This window comes from Lampetra planeri, chromosome 9 (assembly GCF_965212315.1).
Source record: "Lampetra planeri chromosome 9, kcLamPlan1.2.h2, whole genome shotgun sequence".
Classification (NCBI taxonomy): domain Eukaryota; kingdom Metazoa; phylum Chordata; class Hyperoartia; order Petromyzontiformes; family Petromyzontidae; genus Lampetra; species Lampetra planeri.
Window position 1 is genome coordinate 5,575,823 of NC_136115.1, and position 24,044 is coordinate 5,599,866.

Below are 24,044 nucleotides of genomic sequence, written 5' to 3' on the forward strand. Positions count from 1 at the left end.
CAATGAGCAGACAGAAACAAAGGTCATTTAGGGCATTGAATTGCAGGTGCAAACCGGCAATCCGTCCCTGTGCTGCAGCCTAAAGTTATTCTTACTCCAGTCAGACGTCCCCCACCCCCTCAATACCAGCCTCACTTACCTTTCACACAGAATGCAGCCAATGGAACAAAGTCATAAGACCATCACACAGCCGACTAGAGATTCCGTACGTAACTTAAAGCTATACATAGTGCTGGGCGCACGGTCAAACGTCCTCTACCAAATTAAACGCTCAGCATACCCTCACCGTCAAGGTTTAAGCAATAATTAAAATGATAAGCAACACCTTGCATGCAGTGCAGAGGTGAACGTACATACATATTCACCATTACCACCTGCCTCAATGGAGTTTTCTTTGAGCATGGAAAAATAAGTTGCAATGGTCACATTCCTGCTATGCACTGCTTGCATTGCAGATATAACTCATACACATGCAGCTTAGATTCAGTGCCTCCAATTTGACAGTTATAAAGGTGATAAATTCAAGCGAGAACAGTTGTTACCTTGCACAATAATAACCCATTAAAAATACACATTTGTAATTCAAAGACTTAGACAATTGCACACCATCTGGAATTGTAACTTTGCAAGGATTACAGAACTGTATGAAAAAATACCACTTCTGTTATGTTATTTCAATAAAACGATTTTAAGTTGGAAATCAACCAAATTAATTTTTTTATTTGTCATACATTGAAATATCCCCCCCCCCGAAGCTAACATAATGTTAATTTAAGCAACGAGTTTTAAACCAGGGGTCATGGGAGCAAGGTCGAGTTGTTTTTGCAAGTATAATGTATACGACGCACAGCTGTTTTGCTCAGTGAAGCTGTTTGGGGGCATTAGTCCAAGGCAGCTCACACTAGGATCACATGAAAATTGAGGGGTGAGCAAAGTGCAAATTCTTGCATTGAAGGAAAGCAGTATAAGAGAAGGCTGCACTTGGTAAATTAGACAAACTCCTGGCTTAAATATACTATTATATTTTTGTTTTCAAATACTACAGGGATAAACAATGCAATTTTGCACAAGACAATGTTGAATATGAACCCTGTTATTATATGTTGGTACTGGCAAAGGAGGTCTAATGATGTAGATGCTTACCCCGAGCCCTCATTACTTTGATAGTGCATTGTCTTTGAGCTGTACGCCTTTTGGCGTCCTCTGGTCTAGTACCAATTGAGACGAGGCTCAAAAGAAAGCCGTCTTTGGTGTGGACCAATCAGTTCAAAGACAATGCATATATTATCAGGGTTTTTTTTTGCATTTTGACCACAAGTATTAGGTTCATGCACACATTATTCCTTGTAAAAAGGTTTCAGTTTTGTTGCCAGAAAAAAGGGGGAACCCCTGTTATTATGCTAATACTGTAAAGGATTTGTGTGTTCAGAGCATAATAGTGTCTTAAGAAATACCAGTGTTACAGACTTATGAATGACGCAGGCATTAAAGGTTTTACCTTTCGTACTGTTTGTGCAAAATTGCACACAATGCACTGCGGTTGAATGTGGTACCTGATTTACCCGTGCCTTAGTTAAAATTAAGTTGTTTAAACCTATAATATGTGGTATTGGATTTCTGAAACGAAACGTATTGAACACCGTGAACAAACATGACAACCCATTGACAAGCACAGTAAGCATCGCAGCAGTATGCGGCCAAGTGTAGATATCCACAAGGGCACAGAGACCTTAACCCACAAATCAAAGTTCAAAAGCTTAACAGAGCAGAAATTTGTTTTTCAAACCTTGCAAAAAAATGTGCACAACATACAAATAACACAACCCCTTGATAGACTATGCCCTTTTGCCTTGAAAGAAACGATGTGATGTCTGTAGTGCCAGGGATAAGGGAACTGTGAGATGGTGAAGGGATTTGCTGGGGTCATAGCCAGGATTTTTAAGTTGGGTTCTTGCAGGGATGGTACCCAATTTAACATAAAAATGTTTTTAACTTGAAGTCATTGTAAGCTCTGGAGATTCCTGACGTGGAAATAGTAATGAACCCACACGAGTTAACCGAACATATCTCATGGCACTGTCTAAGCCAAGGTTTGGATATATTTTCTGGGAGGACGTGAACAATTACCGTGTGATGGCAGGCCACGCCACATTACACGTCATATGGAAAGATGTTATTACATCACACGGCAGTCTCTTTATTGTTTAACTCACTTTCATCTCAATAGAACTTTTGTATCTTTACGTCTTGGAGCTTTTGCTCTTAGCAGGCCATTTGGGCTAGATGTGACCACGCAGCTGATGGTGGAAACACATTCCTGCGGAGGGAGCTGGTAGGAACGTTGGGTTGCTCGGTCAATGGCCAGGGTCAACGGCGGCGTGGTGTATTCCGCAAATATGCCCGACTGTGAGGGTGGGCACAAGCCGGCGTGAGTAGGTTAAACGTTGAGTTTTATAAGGGCACCACGGGGTGACCAGCCCCTCCCCACCCAGCCCCACCCCTGCCACCCCCACCCAGCCCCTCCCCACCCAGCCCCTCCCAAACACCCCACCCTCCCCTGCCCACCCAGCCCCTCCCTGCACGACGCACGGACACAATAACCCCCCCTGTGGGCTGGTGTAACCAGGAGGTTCCTACCAGTAAAAACGTGGTCTAGATCGAGAACGGAGTTGAGCATTAGATTTCACTCTCCACTGTAAGAGCACTTATTTGTAAGGGTGATGTGCAGAAGGGGGTGGAGACGATGAAAGCAATTTCACACACAAAACCCGTTTTAAACTAGGAACACTGGTTTATTTTCTTGCTTATTTGCCAATAATCTCCACATAGTTCTGTTACAATTTGTTGTGCACACCCATGAAGTGTTTTCTTTACATGAGCACCTATGCATTAATAGTATCTAACACGATTAATAAAAAAAATTATCATGGCGCTAAACATGTGTTATAGCAAATCAATCAATATAGGCCTGCTTTTCCGAACCGAAATCGGGTCGCGGGGGCAGCAACTCCACCAAGGCCTTCCATCCTGTCCTCTGCCAGTGGCATCAACCGTGGCTCCCAGATCGGTGGTCTCTCCTCGGCCAGGCGCATCACCCGGTCTCTGGTTCCTAATGCCTGGAGGACATCCTTCGAACGTTTCCCGGGGGAGTCTTTCTTCGGCATCCTTAGCATATGACAGTATCTCACCGTAGCTGGCTTCGCTCCACGCTCAATAGTACATATTCGATATTATAAACATGTTATAAAACATTAAAGTTCATAACCAGGCAAGTGTCCATTACGATCGTAAAAAATGTGTCAAAGGTTAAATTATGTGCAAGGGAAAGTACTGTACAACATGGCAGCGCAATAAGCATAAAAAATATCAAGATAATAAACCCAAAGTTCACCAGGAAAGTAACTATAAGAAGTATGATAGAATTAGCTCCAAATGAACAGCCAAATTTACTAAACGAGTATATGCACATCTACCAGTTGGGAAACCAAAAGTAAGTCAAAGGTGAAGAGGTAAAGAAAGGTCATGAAGGTCACGCTGTTCAGCAGTCACAGATGAATCAATATAAACTACGTCCAGCAAAGTTAAGACAGATTAGCGAGATCATAAAGATATCTTTTTATCACACCATCCAAAGTTCAGCTGCCAACTTGTACATATGACTTGCAGCGATTTAAATGCGATTTCAAAAGCTCAACTTCTTAACGGCTTGAAGAGAAAGTTAAAAAGGCACCAGCAAGAAACAAATATTTTGCAATATATTAAAAAAAACAGCCTACATTGGTGCCAAGCTTGTCGACAACACCTCTGAAACAAGTGTTGCGGGAAAACCCTTGCAAGGGTAGACAGCCGTTAAGTAGTACTTACTCTACGGTATTCACTATCATTAAGGTCATGGTGCTATTCATGTCGGCATTCCAGGATTCAATTCCACAATGTGGAAAGTTAATCAGTCCCTCCAGAAAAACGCGGAGTTTTTTGGTGATTGTTGCGGGCAAAAATCGTTGATTATGCGGCACGTTTTCTTTAAAAATGCGATGGAATATGCGGGATATTTATGCAATTTTATGCGATTAAATTGCGGGAACTTGCAAAAATTGCGGGAACTTGCAAAAATTGCGGGAACTTGCAAAAACTGCGGTTTGATGAAAAAGAGAAAAAAAAGTGATTCCCCCAACACCCTATTCACTAGGCTACTACTTTAATGTAAAGAGTAATTTCTTATTACTTCCTATGATAAGCAAGCATACTACATCACAGAAAGTGCTGGGAATATTTAAGTTCTCATCTTGTTTTATTTCAGACCTTAACAAACAGATGGCTCAAACTTACAAAACATTGAGTCAAACAAGTTCTGTAGCTTTACAAAATGAATATGCTACAACTTCTGTAAAAATGAATAAATAAAATATTAAAAAAGAAAATGTGTGCATCCTGTTTTACAGAGGTAGCTATACAAAACAGACATCTTCTGTTAAAATAAGTGTTTTCAGTGCACAGTAACGTAAGCAATACAGTAACAGTACAGTCTTACAGTAATGTAAATTTACATACTACTAACAAAAAAGTGCAATCTTACAACTGTAAAGTTGCATAAACTCTTCATCATGGTTTCATTGGCATCGCGGGGTTTGCAGCTTTTCAATGATGTCGCGTAATGAGTGACGTCACTTCATAACGTTCCCATGGCAACAGGGGAAATGGCTGCGCTTGTGTGAAGTAAACGCAACATTTTTCAACTTTCTGCTAAGATATATGTGACTTTTTGCAACGAAAATGCGGGGATTATGAAATCATGCAAGCCCGCATATTTTGCGCGCGGAAATCTGCAATTTATGCGGCGAAAGTGAGGCGTATTTGAAAAAACGCGCCCCCCGCATAAATATGCGGACTTTGGCTGATTTTGCGTGGAATCTTGCGATCGCGTTTTTCTGGAGGGACTGGTTAATAAATAATAATATTACTTTTAAATACCTTGTGTCTGGTGTGTTTCGAGTAATATGTATTACTGTACTTTTAGAATGTACAAGTTTCAATCTGAAATAGGGATAATAATTGCAATACAATTTACAGTAAAGGTAACATTTAAACAATTGGGCTATGCAATATAGAAAAACACTTTGTGGTTAATTGAGAGAAACTAAGCTGCTTTTAAACCCATTCATTTTGATAAAATATATACATCGTCAAGTATAAGTTTTTGGATTGTTTGCTCATGCGTAACTTTTAAAAAGTTTCAACTAACGTTTAAAATGTACACGTGACCACCTTTAACCCATTTTCAAGGTTGGCGTTCCTTTGCCAAATCCAGAGTTATAGCGGTGAGCACTGTAATTTTGTACGATGTAAAAACGAATCGCTTACATTTATGAGCGCAAACTTTGACAAAGGGGAAAAGTTCAAGCCAACCGATAACACGAGTCACAGCACACCGTGTACATGCGGTACAAACCCGGAGTCCCAGGTTCAATTGCCGCTCACGGCCAACACCAGTGACTATTACCCGAACCAATCCTGGGCCTCTCCTAGGTCGACTCGTCCTCAAATTAGTACTAGGGAGACAAAGGCGGTCGGGCGTGGTGTTGGCCACCCACCCCCTCGTGTACTGTTCCGGCCTTAATAGGTGCTCGCTAATAAGCACTTGCCCCAACAGTCTGCTAAGGCTATAAGGAGGATCTTTGTTTCATCCCTTAAAAATATCATACGTATGCAATGTGCCACACCAATAGTCAGCATCACAGCACCTTCAAATCAACTCACAGTGCTTAATGAGAAGCACGCATTTTTCTTTCGCATGTCTCTTCACACATTAACAGCTGCTTCCCTTTCCAAGCATACAACGGTCGTTTAACAAAATGAATCTGAAATGCAGTCTCTTTTCCAAGGGACTTGCCAATGCTGGGGCATCCATTATCCTTTGGTGGAGCTTGGACAGATAGCCGGAGAGGTCAGCTATCTATAGGGGGCGAAACTCCAGATTATGCTGAGCGTACCCAGCATCCAACAAACTGTGGTGACCTTCAGGGGGCATTGTGCAGTGAGCAGATCATCAATTATTTACCACCTGCAGATTGGAGCTCATCAAAAAATGGTTTGCTTACAGCTTTGAAATGTGTGGTTAGTTCAAGTTATATAAAAGAACGGGAAGTTGTTGCTTACATCAGAAAATGTAAACATTTGATTTGCAAACCATATAATTACAAAGGATAGTTTTTTTTTTTACAAAACACCAGTATACACTAATAACCCACTCAACTGAGTTTTGGGTGAAGAAGTCATGATCTATATTTCCTATAATTCTACTCATGTTGGCTTAATGAAGGCTTTTTTTTATATACATTACAACCCGAGGGCATTTGCTCGCAAGCAAAATGTTCACACACACAGAACACAGTCTTGCAACACCGCAACTCAAGACGCTCCAGTGGTAAGTCAACTACGACTTTTTTTTATTGTTGCTCACAAGTAATTAGCATTCTCCCAGTTGCCCTCCCACCTCCACTCTTTCCCGAGGCCGTGGGTCACCTTTGCCCCAATTCAAGTCATCATGAAGTGTAAGCCAACACCAGCCCCACCTCCTAGCCCACCACTGGATTTGGGAGAAGGATTTAAGAGGTCTAAAAATACACCTTAAAAACCTGTCTGCTGACCCCTGTGTGAGTGGTTGTGTCAATTTGGCAAGCTGCTACCGAATGTCACCAAATCAGATTATTTGACAAGATAACTGTTACCGAAAATATCCAAAGCAAGGTCCCTGGAATTAAATTATTATTTCCCTTCTACGTTACTTTACCGAAAGAACCAAGAAGATGAATCCCTGCAGTCATGAAAGCTTTAAATCGAAATTTAAATCGAAAAAAAAACACTTCACCATGGATAATTAAGGGAAGTGGGCACTGTAGTGTCTAAACAAACGTAGAAGTCAAAACTTTTCAAATTTGTAAATGGGGCCATATTTTTTTTTACAGAGGGAGGCACGACAACTCTTGATCCAATATGAAATTAACTTTATTATAAAGCATTACTATCAAGGACTTACCCTTTTGAATACTGGGGAAATGTATATAAAATGTTGCCCAAAACTCACTGATAAATGCACTCGGCGATAAATAAAGTACTTTTGTCCAAGGCAATGCTATATCACAAGTTATATGCATGCGAAGTCATCTCACAATGTCACATCATACGCCGGTGACATCTTCTGCGGCAAAGAAAACGAATAATCCACTGCTGGACGTATGCCTCCACGGGCCCCAACCCCCACTATTCCCGATTGTTGTGATGTAATAATCCACCTCGCAGCTCCACCCAGCAAGCCGATTTCATCACTTTATCTTCATAGTGGACATACAACATTTGAGTCCACACCCTCCCCGTTGCTTGTCATTCCATCACTCTTCTTGACCAACAAACATCATCTCTTGTAGGGGCATGTACAGCCCAAACCCACTTACGTTTAAGTCAATACGAGCTCTTAAGCAGGTGCATATGTTCTCGAATACACGTTCTCCTTTGTCTCTCAATGTAATGTCAAGCATACACCCTGGAACCTTGGTCCCAGCAAAATGGTAAATATTTATAGCACTGTATTCTTTTATTACTGTTTGTAATGGAAAATAACATACAACACATTCCACAATGCATCGTAAAATACTTGTGCAAAGTTGTCAAATAAATAAGTACAAAATTATAAAACATTTAAAGCAGCCTAGTGGCACGAACTAGCATTCGAAACCATTTGAACTTCAGTAAACCCAGTTCAGGAGTTCAGATGAAAAGCTATTTACAGCACACCGCTTTTTTGAGCCTCATTCATTGTTACAGAGCTAATGTAATGTTTGTGTTTAGATGTTAAGATAACACAATACGAAAACGGAACCTGACTTTCACTTACTCTATATCAGTCAGAGCCGTCCCTAGGGTACAGCGAATCAAAGTGACCGCCCCGGGCCCCGCGCTTTGGGGGGCCCCGCGCTTTGGGTGATCCCACGTGTCAGATATAATACTGTGGAGTGGCTTGTGGAGCCAGTCTAGGTGGGCAGTTGTCAGGTCACCTCTAATTAACAATAACAAGAGACAATACTTACTAAATAAAACTTGGCCTAAGTTGGCTTCTCTGCCACACTACAAACCCCAATAATGCTTGCTCATCCTGGACAAATTACTCATGAATAATAATATATACAGTATAACAAGCCAAGTCATACAAGTCAATATTTAAACTTTTTCCATCAGTGAGGAACTACACTTCGAAGTTTTCTTGACGGATGGGCTTTTACAAGATTTAAAAAAAATACTTTCTACTTGTAACCATATTCTTAAAATAGCATAACCCGTCAATTGGTGGTTTCATTAAATTCCTGACAGTTAACTTATTTACGCGGCTATCCATCATAACAGCTCACTGAAGGGACTGCTGAAACTGGAGCGTGCAAGCACTATAAAAACCTTGCATGTACTTCAGTTAAAACACTTGCATGTATGGGCTTTGTGACCTTTCTCACAGCACTCCACCACCTGAAATTACCATCACAGTTGTCTAACAAAATCAAACTGGTGGAGTGCGGAACTTGCAGTACAGCAGAAGCCCGATAAAAGCACACCCCATAGGAGTAAGTTCCAGGCGTGCTTGTATCAGAAGTTGCCCTTTCCCCCATCCAACTTCTACAGTATTGTTTAAAACATTACGCCGCCTACATTTCACGGTAGACATCGCCTTGACAGACAACCTTGGGAACAAAAACACATTTAATGCAAAAGGGATTTGCAAAGTTTAAGTGACGTCTAAGTAAAACACAAAAGTGTGAAAATGAACACACATATTTTTATCCAAAGTTGGACAAGTAGCAGCTAGAATTCACGTAACAATGACCATAAATTTTCCCCGAAACACTCCAAGCCTGCAACCAGACGTAACAATTACTGAAACATGTACTCAAATATACGTGTACCCATAAACACAAGGCTTCACCCCCATTCCTGTGGTCATGTGACATTGAGTCTGTGCTTTATAAACACAACTTGGACAAATTGTACGCTTGTTGGGCTATGTGACCAAAGCAAACAAACATGCAAACATTACATTGGAAATCTGGGTATTAATGTGCAAGCTCAAAAAATACCTTAACAAAGATGTCTTAAGCCCAAATTACTCATATTGAACTTCAGACAATGATGAAATGCAGCTTTTGAGAGGTTCATGAACGTATGGAACCAAATGCCAGACTAATCATGTATACACTCTATCCAGTATTACCTCCATCATGAGCAATGTGAGCAACATCAACTCACAACTTCCAAAACGTGCAACTTTCTGCCATAATGGGAACGTCAACACATGCAAATGCATAGCCAAGGTTGCAAGTACTGTAACTGCAGGTTTGGCTATACAAACATGCCCTTGGATACAGATGTCGTTTGGGATGTGTGCACATGATGGGTCAAATTAACACTTTTTTCAACAATATTACGTTATTAAAGTGACCAGAAACACTACAAATGGCATTTGTGAAAGCTACATGAAACGTCGATTGTCTGCAAATACTGATGTTTTAAAAGAGTTAGTAAATTCACTAGTGGAAACTTGTCGTAGTGATCATCAGGTGGCCTGTATCTTGGCCCACAAGACTCGGACGTGCACTTTGATGAATTGAGTAACAACATGTCCAAGTGTGGGCCGGGGAACCACGCAATTGATTAGCTGCCTCTAACAAAAATTTCTTAGCATCTCAAAAGTTAACTTATATGGAACATTTCACAACCTAGCTGGCTACTGCAACTTCAGCTATGTTGCAGAGCACCAGTGAAACGAATTCACACATGGCACTCAGAAGCAACAGCGTTGGCCATCATTGACCAAACAATGGCTCATAACAAAAACTATTTTCACTGCAAAACCCGTCTCAACTTGTTCGCTAACAACACCTCGGTAACTCTCAAAACCCTAAGCACACACACACATCCCCCCAGCTCTTTCTAAGCACATGGCCAATACACAAACTTGCATCTTTGCACGTGGCACAGAACCCCCTCTTTCAACATTGGCGCCACTCCTCGAAAACAAATATTTAAATTAATCTGCACCGCCGCACTCTCACACGCGCAGACCGGCACATATACGCTCGTATAAAGTATTAACCATGCACGTGTCACTTTTAATGTTGTAATAAATCGATGGTAGTGGTGCAGCAGTAGCTGCATTGGCGTGTACTGTACCTCACAACGCGTGCTCGTGGCGGTGCCGACGCCTCTCTGCGCTACCCCTCTTAGCGCCGGATTCGCCCCGCCCCCTATCGTATCCCTCGTCTCTGATTGGTTGCTAAAAACCCCCCCCCCCACCCCTCGCTACCCCCACCCCTCCCTCCCTCTTCTCACCGCCTGAGGGTGACACGGTTGAGTTCCCCCCCCCCGCGCCCGCCCACTTAGCCCATTGAGCGACGCCCGGTAGTTGCCACGCCCACCCGCAGCTTCGCGTTGTCATTGGTCAACGAGGGGGTTAATGCACGCGCGGAATGTGCCACCACGCCTAATCCTGTGGGCCAGGAGGGGCGAGAAAGCGGGGGTGGGGGGGAAGTGGGGGGGAGGGTCCGCTCGCGCTCTGATTGGTCGCCGGCCCCCCCCCACCCCGCGTGCGGGGCAGTCGCGCGTCGTTCCCAATTTGGCGCGAAAATTTGGATTTGAGCAGAACTCCTTTCACTTATAGTTTTACACACTGGGCAGCGTTGGCTTTTAATTGGAATTCGTGAGAGGTTAGGTTATTTTAGCATAGGTAAAAATATATTGGACAATAAATGTGCATTCTCGATGGGGGCCTGGTTACATAAAAATAAAAAACCGCGAACAAAACAATGCACAAACAAATTTCGATTTAAAGCGTTCGTGACTGCAGGGATTCATCTTCTTGATTCTTTCGATAAAGTCACCTAGAATGGAAATAATAAAATAATAAAAATAAAACATAATAAAATAATTGTCATTCAGACTCTGTCTTCTCGACAGACCTGTTCTCCACCTGAGGACGGCTGCTTGCGTTGTGGCCGAAACGTGAGAATTATTTTATACTGGTAGGAACGAAGTGGACCAGACCACTAATAGATTAATGTGTCCGTCCGTCCGTCCGTCCGTCCGTGTATCAACATCGCCCCCTACTGCAAACACTTGGCATGACCCTGTCCGACAAGATGGCCGCCCGCTCCCCCTGCGATCTGTGAATTAAACAAGATGGCCGTCGCTTCCGGCGCCTCACGGCGAAACTTTTTGATCGACTGACTATGGGCGAACTCATTTATTCTGGTGGGTGAACAGTGGCGGGGAGGGGTGGAGGAGGAATTGATGATAAAAACAAACTTGCACCATCGTTACAGCTGCGGCGACGAGAGATGTGGGAGGAGAAGCGGCGACCGCTGCCTTGCAGGTGAGAGGTGCGTGTGTGTGTGTGCGCGTGTGTGCGCGTGCGTGCGTGTGTGTATGTGTGTGCGTGCGTGTGTGCGTGTGTATGCGCGTGTGTGTGTGCGTGTGTGTTTGCGTGCGCGTGTGTGTGTGCGTGTGTGTTTGCGTGCGTGCGTGTGTGTGCGTGTGTATGCGCGTGTGTGTGCGTGTGTGCGTGCGTGTGTGTATATGTGTGACTGCGTGTGTGTGCGTGCGTGTGTGCGTGTCCGGCCCACTCGAGCGGCGTGATGAATGGGCGCTATTGGGCTTCGGATCGTTATTCACGGCGAACTGGAAGCGTAGCAACACAACTTCATTGCGTGTGCGCGCGTGCATGTGTGTGTACGTGTGTGTGTGTGCGTGCGGTGTGTGTACGTGTGTGTGTGTGTGTGCGTGTGTACGTGTATGTGCGTGTGTGCGCGTATGTGCGTGTGTGTGTGCGCGTGTGTGTGCGGTCGATATCCCTGTACCGGTATTAGTATTATTCCTACCAGCCCACCCCGCAGGGTCCTGTTGTTTTATTTTTATTATTTCCATTCTAGGTGACTTTACCGAAAGAACCAAGAACATGCACAAACAATTTTGCGTTGTCATATTCCAAATGGCACGGTGGTACATCAGCATGGTGCAACCAGCAGAAATATATCACATACAAAAGAAACATAACTTAAATTCTTAAAAGAGAACTGAAACGAGAACGAGACCCAAAAAAGAACAGAGTCCATAGTTGTAGATATGCACAGATGGTGTGTCCCCCTGACTCCGACCTGAGTTTGAAGGATCATTAATGAGGAATATATTACTTGAGGGTTATGTCCATTGAGCCCTTATGGAGTTTTAATGGCATCACGACGATGTCACTGCTATATATGATTAATGCAAGTGCTGTGTTGCCATGGCAGTGCTGACATGATTTACCTAAGCTTCATGTTCATGTCACAATTTAAGGTCGACCTTCATGAGCCCACAGAGATCCAATTAATTGCAGATATATTTAACAAATTGCATGTTCCCTTTTCCCTATATGAATGTAGCAAATTTGCCATTAGAAGTCAATCCGTAATGGCAGAATCAGAATATGTATACTGGAGGAATCCGATGAGATGTCAAGCTCTTTTTCACAGGTGTCCAATAGGGGAGGGTCAATGTTACAACAACAAACAATACAAAACATAGGAGTGCAAAGTAGAGACAAGTTAAACAAATCATTTAAAATATACAAATAAAACTCAACTATTGTTTTTATCTGACCAGGCAGGTAAAGCCCAATGAGCTATTATTTTTCAGAAGCGACCTGGTTACAAATGATAGCTCAACAAAAGTGGCTTATCATGTGTAAATGTATAAAGGCAAAACAATGTAATCGGTGACATGGGCCAGTGGCAGGACGTTTGCTGCTTGCTACAGCAGAAGTTCACAGTTAAATCCCACTGCCGCCCTGGTTGATACCGTGAGTGTATTAACCATAAGAAAATGCGCCATCTGCTTTGCCATGAACTGGACGTTAAAGATCTCATGACTTTATTTGAAAGAAAAAAAAAAGAGTCGGTCATGTGTGATTGCATAACAGTCGAAATTTGCTACATTTTTAAAAATAGTTCACAAGTTACTTGAGACGTACATGGCAATCGTAACTTACAACTGACTTCACAGAACTCTCCTGAAATTAGTATAGAGTCTCAGTGAGGCTTCCCTAGGCACACAAATCTAATCATAGCAAAGTTATTTTCGGAGATATAACGACACGTGTTTCAAATCACACGTAAAAACCATTAGATAATCATAATGGTACCCTATACTGAAGGCAAGAATATTGGGGACATCACAATCTGAGAAGTCTTGCAAACAGGAAGGACAATCCATAATAGAGGTGTTTGGGTTAGGTCGTGTAAATATATAAATGTGTCTTTAAAACCCGCCACCACCTGACACAGCTAACTCGTAAGGGTTGTCACGTTAAAAGAACATATCAATTCGTCACTAGTACAGCACTCCGGTGTGTTGGAGAGCCAAGCCACAACATTTCGTAAGACTTCTCCACAAATCTGACTGTCGTCTGATGAAGCTAATTGTAATTACTGGCGAAACGTCGGACTCAGTTTGTAAATGTTGTGGCTTGGCTCTTAAACACACCGGTGTGCTGTACCAGTGACGAATTGGCACGTTCTGTTTACGTGACAACCCTTACTAGTTGGCTGTGTCGGGTGGTGGCGGGTTTTAATGACACATTTATATATTTACGCGATCTAACCCAAAAACCTCTATTATGGATGATATTGGTCGTGAAAACCTACGTGTTAAACAGGAAGGACAATACATTCATGTCTTTGCAAAAGATGGACATGAGGGATTTATGATGGATTTGCAAGCATTAAAAAGTAGGTTGAGTTTTGTGGGAAGTGGGGAGGGGCAGGGCCTGGCAAGCTTTGCAGATATCATTGGTTTTAAATGCTACTTGAACACCCCAAATTGGGTGGAAATTTAAGCGTCTACATTTTTTTTTTAATAAAATCATGCATTCTAATTGGTGTCTGTTAAAAAATACCTGAGTACTCTAGTTATATACTATCACGTATTTTACAACCACATTTGTTTTCACATACTCTTTATTTTGTCTTGTATGGAAAAGTTCTAAATCACACTTGCAAACTGTCTATGAAACGGTTGAACATTTATTCCTTCGTCATCAGTATCAGCCACATTTTATCCGGTGCCAGGTGAAGACCTCCTCAACCTATCGCCATCTGATGGCCCTAGAAAGCAACAATCCACCTAGCAACTGTACAAGACTTGAATTCAATGCTCCATCTCAGCGGTGCAACTCTGATTTAATCAACCATGGTGGTAGCAGGATATATGTCGAAAGTGATTATTTACTTGGTAAGAAGGGGACACTTATTTATTCCATGACCAAATAATGTCGTATGTCTTGTGAGCCTGTTAAAGACCAAATCAACTCCAAATCAGCTGGTTTGACAATGATTGAATTACAAAAAGACGTGGAGAAGAACATACATGTTGAATGGCTGTTAAATTTCCCACAAGTAAATCATATTGACATTGGTTGGAACATGAGGTTGTGGCATGTTACACCCGAGGGTGAAACAGAAAACTAATCATTTGCAGCACCAATGCTGCACAAATTATTATAAATGTGTTACACAAGTGTTGTAACCTTTTTTGGAAATCGCATTGGGCATAGCCTTTAATTTGTTTTCTCTCGTTGTCCGTGCCAATTTGTACTTGTTACAATTGAATGCACTGCTTTATTAATTTACCAACTGTTAACCAATGGGATTGTTTCAAATGCCCTCAACACACTCGAATGGTACTTGCTTCACCAAATAAGTGCCGGTGTTTCGAACATATGCTTTGTATTCTTTAGAAAGTTCACCGATTATAAGCTAAACACCATCACCATTTACCAAACTTTGGAGCTTGAATCCATAAAAAAATTAACCCGTAAAAACAAAGTTTTTCACTATAAATCCTTTATATGCGTGGCATCGGGGCGGCTAGAGTCCTCTCGTCCTCTGGCTTGAGATGGCTGCCACCTATGGGTCAGACGATTGTGTGCCAGCATTAACCAATTGGTTAATAAATATTTTTTTAAAAATTCCCTAAACAGTGTAAAATTTTGGGAAAAAAATTTCACGGAAATTCATTGTCACGCACAACGAGTCTGTGTGCAAAATGTCAGCTCGATTGGATCACGGGAAGTGGGTAAAAAAACGACCGAAAGATTTGCACAGTCCTAAGCAAGCAAGCAAGCGAACTTAATATAAAGGATTTAATAAGTATAACCCGTAAAAACAAAGTTGTTCACTATAAATCCTTTATATGCGTGGCAGCGAACTTAATATAAAGGATTTAAAAATATATTCGCCTGTGGAGGACGCGGGGATCGATCCCGCGACCTTTGGCATGGGAAGCGAGGGCACTACCAACTGCGCTACTCCGCCACGGCCTGTGGAGGGGTTATGCTCTGGGCTCTTACACTGTGACGTTCAGCCAAAGCCATGAATGAGTTCTATTTGAATATATGTAAAATCAATTTTTTTTGCCTAAAAAGTGTCAAATTTTGGGAATTTTTTTTCACGAACATTAATTGTCTCGCACAACGAGTCTGTGTGGAAAATGTCAGCTCGATTGGATCACGGGAAGTGGGTTAAAAAACGACCGAAAGATTTGCACGGTCGTAAGCAAGCAAGCAAGCACGCAAGCAAGCAAGCACGCAAGCAAGCAAGCGAACTTAATATAAATGATTTAAAAACAGGCCTCATGTACCTCTTTTCTTCCGAACAATTAAGCATCACAGGGGGTCGTGCTGAGCCAGCCCTGGTGCGGCTCAGAAGGTGTCAGATATATATTTTTTCACTCCAGAAGTGGAGCCGTGCTGCTGATGTTTCACACAATAAACATTTCGAGATGCATGTTTATGACGTGGTAGGATGCTATGGTTGAGTTTCGAGTAATTTTTGTCAGACACAACTGAAACATGACTGAAGACACACACCGTGGATGCAAAATTAGCCACCTCTCTCCCCTACCATAACTAGATTGGCTCCAAGGCAGATTCAGATGTTCTGTAAGGCCAGCGTAACGTGATTCTGTTTCGGCCTAGCACCGCAAATAGCCATTGGAAAACCACCCTTGCTTTTAGGGCCCAACACTGGCTCGGATGATGCAGTGACTGAATGGTTCAACAGAAGTATAAAATTGACACTGCTCGACTTGTAGATATTGCACTAATGCATTTGATTGGAAAGCCAGGTGCACACGTCTTAACTTTATGAGAGAGAAATTGAAGAAAAATAACCTGAGACGAAAATATGTTAAAAGAGGAGGCATCTTGGCATGAGGAGCTGGGAATGCATTCTGGGGCATCTATCAGTGGGTTGATGCTCCTGGCTGATGTGATGGACGGAGAGTTTGACTTGGTTAACACTATAAACAACATTTTAACACATAGCCTTTCGCGACCCAATGTCATTCATAATACAGGTTTTGTATTATGGACTATAAACAACTTTTGTTATTTTTATTAGACTGCCTCAAGGGCTAGTAAATGTATTTTGTTGCGCTCCATACTTAAAGAATATTTCTCTTAATGTCTTTCTTTGGGGTTTTAGTACCACATTTGACGTTAACTTATTAATAATTAATAGATTATAATTTTACAGCGTTTTGAGGTGCAATTGTATGAATGTTATATAAAATGTAATCATTATTGAAAGTACATCTTAAGACAAGTTTACACTTAGCTTAAAAACTTGGTGTATGAGGATTGGAGTGATCTCATTTAACTGTCTTATTATCAGAAACCCCTGTGATGTGGCATCACATAAGTCTCTATCCTTGAACTCCCTGCTCTTCCAGTATATCTTGTCTCTCTGGACAAAATCATCTCCGTTATTTTCATGCTGATGGCACCGATCTCTGTGTTATCATTAACAGCATGAACCCAAACTCACTCTCCATTCTTATGTCCTCTCTAGACATGGTCTCATATTGAATTGGCTCTAACCTGCAGCTAAATGTAGTCAATATTGGACTGTACTCTTCTTCAAAAGCCAGTTTGCGGGTGCATCTAAGGATTTCTATCGAAGCTCCCAATCAACCTTCACTCAGTGGGAAGTTGCTCTTTCTTATATGATGGCTGCAGGAATTATATTCCCATAGCCATCCAGGCTCAAGACCTTACGTTTTAACTTCTACCCATGACTGCCCGTCTTTAAAATTAATATCCCCTCTTAAGTATTTACGTACAGCATCTTGTGGTTGCATTTATGTGCTATATAAATCCACTGTATTGAAGCTACAGATTATGTACATTTAATGGAATTGTTTTATTCGCTGTAAGCCAATAATACTGTGTTCATGGACACTGGTTAAAAATTACAAATAAATAAGAGCAAAAGTCAACAACGACAATTACAAAAAACGTCAGTCTTTCTGTGGTCAATGTGAATTTTACATCGTCCCGTGCATGTAAACATACTCAGGAGGTTCGTATTTCGAGCACTGAACGTTTAGGGTGAATGTCTATGGGGGGAAAAGTGAAACAGCACTGTATACTGGAAAGCCTTTTCATCGCCCATGTTAAGGTAAAGGTATATTGTAAAATACAATACACTTTTATGCAAATACATTTTTACCACTATTGTATTGTGGAAAGTGACAAGGCATGGAAAAAAGCCTTCATCTAGCAGTTGCAAAGGCAACGAATTACAACATACAAGGTCTTCCTCCCAGTAGTTCTTACTCATTGGCCATAACATATGCAAAATTATCATGCTAATTAGAATCATGTGTTCTATACTGCATTATGTATAAGGGACTTTGAAGGTTTCTTAACTGAATTTCATTCTCAGCCAAAGCTAAGGGGCAACTTGAATCTGAACCAGTTCTGGACCACCCCACCCCTCACCTACTCCCTTCTCATAAATAAACCAACACTGACCAACGTGGTGATTGATGTATGGTCAAACAACACCCATAACTGACACGGTGTGGAAAAGTATTCATTTAGCAGTGGATTTACAAAGTTCTATTATATACATATATAACAATTTAAACCGAGGCACAAGCATGTGTAACTTGTGTGATACGCAGTGTGTACCTTTCATACACTCGTGCAAGGCCTGTGGAGCCAGAGGCAACCTAATAAAGCTAACCTTGGACTCTGAATAGATTTGTCTCATCCACATTGTTCCAAGTACATTTTAGATGCACGGGCATATACCAAAGTGGGCGAAAACTGTAGAGATCGGAGTGGCCTAATTAAAGGTTAGGAACGTGTGAGCACTAATTAGCTGCAAACGAGGGCAGCCTATTAGTGAATCTTGCTACAGGTATAATGAGGCTGTTGTTTTACTCCTGTAGCGTGTGCTTGGTGGGCAAAATATGTAATGTTATCTCATGCAAGTATCATCAACATCATTTATTATTTATACCGTGCCTCCCATGTGGTACATCTCGAGGCGCGCCAGCAGTGAGACAATCGATCGGTTGCCATGTTACCCATCACTTTGAGTTTATGTGCCAATAAATTTCGGTCGTCAGTCGTTTACCGCTGTCACACGTTTCAGCTGTTGCTGCCTATGAAATAGAATATTCTGATTGACGACCCTCATGTTAAAACAATGCCATGTAAATCATAATTTTATAATCATGCCACTGCTAGCGGAAGGGCCTCCATTCGAAGGCGCTCTAGAAAGCTCCATCGGAGTATCTGGCCGACTCTTTGACACTGGTCAGACAGCTGGGGAAAAGGGGTGAATATCCACACTTTATCCCACCACGCGTAACCTATGGATCGACTCTGGTTCACCCATTGATACTGCTGGGTGGACAGAGGTGGACGAATTAAGAAACTTTACAATTTCAACTGCCACGCACTGACTAGTATGGTGAAGTATGCTCAGCGAACTCAGCAGTGAATTCACAATGGGATGAATATTACTTTACAGCCGTATATCACATGGACAATTTTTCACGAATTTAGTTCATGAATTGGTCAAATGACCTGCCTCTTTTTTTCTGATGTCATTGGTGAAGTGGAAATACATATTTAACAGTACTTTCCAGGAAATATAATGGCGTTCATTATATATATTTTAAATAGCTTCCAATACAAAAAATAAAGGATTCAAATGGTTGAGCTCTCTGCTGATAGGCAGGCCTGTAATGTTGGCCCAATGCAAAAGGCAATCACACCTTTTTGATGAATCACTATACTGAGAATGTAGAGCTATAGACTAAAACACACATTAACTTCAACTTTACTTAGAAACCCTTTCACGTGAGCTGTAAAACAATCCTAGGGGTTGAATATCTGTATCTGGCTGAAAGAAGGCTCAATGCTGCTTTTCTGGTTATGCAGTTTCCTTGGTAAGCGTGACTGTTTATAGTAATTCGTGTGTGGGTGTAGCCATCAATGTTCTTCCGCAATGTTTACTCTGCTGGACTACAGCACTTGAAGCAACATTGCCATTATTTTGCTTGCTGTGTTAATATGCATGTAATCGTTTATGCACAATGCGTTCACATTCAGGGCACATACATTTAATGCAGTACATTTATCTAACCTGATGGATATTTCAAGTGAGTTTTACTTGTCACAACACAATTCTTTCAGGCATATTTTAAACCCCAGATAAGTACATGACGTAGGTTATTGGCATGGGAACAAACTATTTCAAATGGACACTCAAATAATCACTGAATGTTAAATGCAGTACTGGAATGCATGGTATCTTAAGTAAAGTATACTTAGGGGCCGTCCATAAATGAGGTCACGCGATTTTTGACGATTTTTGACCCCCCCCCCCATCGTCACACGGCGTCACAAAAAGTCAGACCCCCCCTTAAATATGACGTCACAAAGTTCTGCCCCCCTCCCAAAAAAAAACATGCTTCAAATCGCTTTAAACTATTGTCATTGTAGTGCGTATTTAATGTGGCGCTGCACTCTGATGTTGTAGGAGAAAACATTTATTTAAAAGTATATTTAATTAAGTAGAACGTGTTTATATTCATTTAAAGTTGCGCATATTGATGTGACGTCACATTTCTGAAACCCACCCCCCTCGTCACACATCGTCACAAATGTCTGACCCCCCCCCCCCCCTAGGTACGTGACATCATTTATGGACGGCCCTTATGTATATAGGCTACTTACTATTTGATAATCAATAGGGCCTGACCGAGAACTGTACTTGACCAAGCCAGTATTGGAAGGCTTCAAATTTCTGCTTCAATGAAAATATCTTCATGGTGAAGTTTACAGCTGGGCATACAACTCATAGACCTGTCCTGCTGGGCAAGGGAGTGAGATAATGCACTGCTGCATTGGACAACTTAAATGCCATGCCTGGCAAAATCCATTTAATCAGTGCAAAACCAATAAAAGAATGCCTAACTACTGGTGAAGCATTGAATCAATGACACAGTATGATGTAAGTTGACAATTGACAATTGATGTGAAATTGCAGACTGGAAATTGGAAATTCGTTTAATATTTTTGTCGTGCTGAGGCGAGTGTAGTTTGAAAAAAAGATGTTTTAAACTTTTCTCAGGAATTGTTAAATATATATTTAATTTCACTTCTTATATGCCCCCCCAACCCCCCCCCCCCACGCATTTCATTAACTGTATGGACTTGAGAGCCACCTTCCACAGTTATGTGTTACATACATGACATTCAACGTTATCATTGCAGTGTTGATATTACTGAGCCGGGTGTGAGAGGAAAGTCGCCAGGCTGAGGTGTGATCCCTAGCTAGTGCACACCAATTACAGCATCCCTGGGTGGAGTGGAAAAAAAATCATCACCAATTGTCTCTCGCAGGGATGGCGCAATAGAACATAGCTTCTGTTCCCGCGTGCACCTGGGATGTGCATAATGCCACCATCGGCACCCGTGGCGAACTGGCCACCCGCTATCAGTACAGATTTTGGGTATAAAAGTGCCGCCCTCAGTCGGGAGGTGACAAGCGTCTAGGTAACCTTGTCTCGCTGCAACATTCACCTCTGCAGTTAATCTGAAGCGGATGTCATGGGTAGCTCTGCCGTCTATTTTTTTCTGAATTTATACCATTCTGAAAAAAAAGGCGGGATTGCTTTGTGAAAATAATTGACAGTTCCACTTTTATTATTTTCTTAGTCATACGCCAGTCATTGCAAGCTAATGGATACGATGGAATGTTTGCATTAATCCAAGGTTTACTTTTCAAGGGCTATTGCTGTATTAGCTGTTGATTGAATTTGTGAAACAGCAGTTGAACTGTTTACAAGAAATAATAATCTCAAATACCCTCTTTATTCTTAACCTGGCACGTACAGCAGTATGTACTCGAAGTGAGTGAACCACTGCAAATTGTTAAGGCTTTTAAAACAAATCTCTTCGCGTGCAGCATACAGGCAGAGTTATAGCTGCATGGGGATGGCCACCACTCGGGTGAGAATCCTGACCATGCTATTGATCGGTGGCCTCGGAGCTCTGGCTGAGCGATTCCTCATGGGCCTGCAGGCCCCTCAGTCCCTCTCGAACCCATTCAGTGCCCTGCGGCTCGGCGCAGGGTTGCAGATTGCCCTCGACGCCCTCAACGCCAACCCCACCTTCCTGCCCAATCACACGTTCGCGTTCACGTACGCCGACTGCGCGTGCGATCCCAAGGTGTCCCTCGACTCCTTCATAAAGCAGGTACGCGACCAGGGCATCATCGCGCTCCTGGGACCCGTCTGTGCCGAAGCGTCCGAGGTGAGATCTGCAACACTTGCACATGGAGTTGTTCATGTTTCCAAGTGAGGCACCAATTATTATTATTTTTCAAACTTAAACATTACTGGTGGTTCAATGCGTATATGCTATGTATTTGTCATGTGTATTTCCCATAGGTTTTGTAAGTTAACGATCTCATTACTGAAATGGCATGTTGCAGGTCTCATGCATAATGCAGGTCATAATCTAGATATCAACATGCATATTTATTCGAACAAAAGCCAAACATGTTATCATAAAAATTGATTTGAAAACACAAGTACAAATGAAATCTACATGACGCTAAATCTACAACCATGTTACAGGAATACACAGCATGTACTGGAGAGTAGATACAAGCGTGAATCGAGCATGGTATATTGCTTACCGGTTCACTCTGCGCATGCAGGTGACTGGCCTCTTGGCCGCTCAGTGGAACGTGCCCATGCTGGGCTTCGTGGGCCAGACCCAGCGCATGGACCGCACCACCGTGTACGACACGTACGTCCGCATCATGTCACCGCTGCAGCGCATGGGCCAGATGCTGGAGGCCACCATGCGTCACTTTGGGTGGACGCGAGCCGCGATGCTGGGCGGCACGGCTCAGAACAGCACGTGGGCCAACATTGACGAGCTGTGGGCGAGCGTGGAGCGGGAGTTGGCTCGCTCCGTCACCATCACGGCGCGCATCAAGTACGACACGTCCAACCTGCGCCTTCACCGCCAGAACCTGCAGGAGGTCTCGAGGAAGGCCAGGAGTGAGTGAGCGAGCCTGCCCGCCGCCAGTCATCACTGCCCAAACCACAGCCCAGGATGAGGTTGAATGGCACCTGGGTTGGCAACATTTTTGCAACGGTTGTATTTTTAAAAAAATAACCCGAAAAGCTTAAGCTGAATGCACAAATATATGAAAAAAAATCTATATCCATGAAAATGAAAAATAACATCACTGTGATAGCAGATATTTACTTTAAATAAATGTGAATAAGGGACTGAGGCATGAATCGCAGTTTTTACATAATATAATGTATAGCATTATGTATGAACGTTGAACTTCTTTCACACCGTACATAGCGAACCGTGCTAATTGGAGGTGTTGGGATATAAACAGACAGTATTCTGTATTTGCGCAAGGTATATTATAAAGTATAAACGTGGATACATGTATTGATAACAGGATTTAACACATCGTTCTACTCTCTATTCTACCATGTTTAATTTTTCAAAACAACATCTCCGCAAAATTAACATACATTTGCGTTTAGCACACGGAAATTAAGGATCCAAAATACCACTAACTTCTCGACCACTCTGCATACGTTTCATATATGACCTAAAACGCACAGGCAAGTATCATCACATGGCATCACAAACCATCCTCATTGGGCACACTTAGTTATCATACTAATAAGCTGCTGTGTGGTGCACCCTGCAGTCGTGATCCTGATGTGTGGCTCGGATGAGGCACGGGAGATCCTTTTGGAGGCCCAGGCCCTTGGCCTCACCACGGGAAAGTTTGTCTTCCTCGTTGTGCAACAATTTGAGGTGAGCGAGCCAGTGGCAGCCACGTACTATTCGTTCATGTTGTACTGTCACATTTACTATGACAACAATAAACTACTTTTTATATTTTACCAGGTAAGTCCCACTGAGCTATATAGCTCTTTTTCAGAAGCAACCTGGTCACAAATGGTAGCTTAACGAAGTGGCTTATCACGTGGACATTTATAGCAGACAAATACTCAAAACGCATGTTTCTAAATGTGGAGGGAAAAACCGGAGGACCTGGAGAAAAGTCCACACGACCACGGGGAGAACTTGCAAACTAAAAATATACCGGCGTCAGGGTCGGGATCGAACCCATGGCCTCCTGCTTAACAGGCAAGGTCGTTAACATCTCGCCATCGTGTTGCCTTGCCAATTCACATTGGAAGGATGCATCACATAGTAGACAGACAGAGTCTGTATTTATGACCAGGACCAGCGTGCTGTGCTATTTATTGCAGAATAGAGACATGACTTTTCAGACATGCATGTATTTATAGTTTCCTTTACAGCATGTTTGCTGTTATTTTTTGTATGACTCTCGGTTACCAAAGTCAGCATCTACTCCAGTCCTCACAATCCACGCCAGGTCTCCTGAATTCCACGTCAACCTATAAAGTTCCATCAACATGGTTTCAGTAGATCTACGAGTTAATAAAAAATAAATGCATTGAAAGTGCAACGCACACTGAGGTGAGAGTGAACCGTGAAGAGTGGAGTAGTCAACTACTTGATCAGCTCTCCAATGTGTTTTTAGGTTGCTGCCCAGGGTTGTTCAGCGTGATGTTTGACTTTTACAGTAGCTCCACGT

General features: G+C 42.3%; 2 protein-coding genes across 2 annotated transcripts in view; one reads left to right on the plus strand and one right to left on the minus strand.

Moving 5' to 3' along the window:
- The window catches only part of LOC144720611 (long-chain-fatty-acid--CoA ligase 1-like), a 37,836-nt gene extending 27,535 nt beyond the window's left edge, over positions 1 to 10,301 (minus strand). The window contains exon 1 of the mRNA XM_078597482.1: positions 10,213 to 10,301. The gene's annotated coding sequence lies outside the window, so the exon portion shown is untranslated. The remainder of the gene's footprint in view (positions 1 to 10,212) is intronic.
- An 11,144-nt stretch (positions 10,302 to 21,445) lies between these two features.
- The window catches only part of LOC144720762 (guanylate cyclase 2G-like), a 29,622-nt gene continuing 27,023 nt past the window's right edge, over positions 21,446 to 24,044 (plus strand). Inside the window, exons 1-3 of the mRNA XM_078597787.1 lie at positions 21,446 to 21,688; positions 22,098 to 22,446; positions 23,124 to 23,233. Of these exons, the coding sequence (XP_078453913.1) occupies positions 21,446 to 21,688; positions 22,098 to 22,446; positions 23,124 to 23,233 (702 nt within the window). The remainder of the gene's footprint in view (positions 21,689 to 22,097; positions 22,447 to 23,123; positions 23,234 to 24,044) is intronic.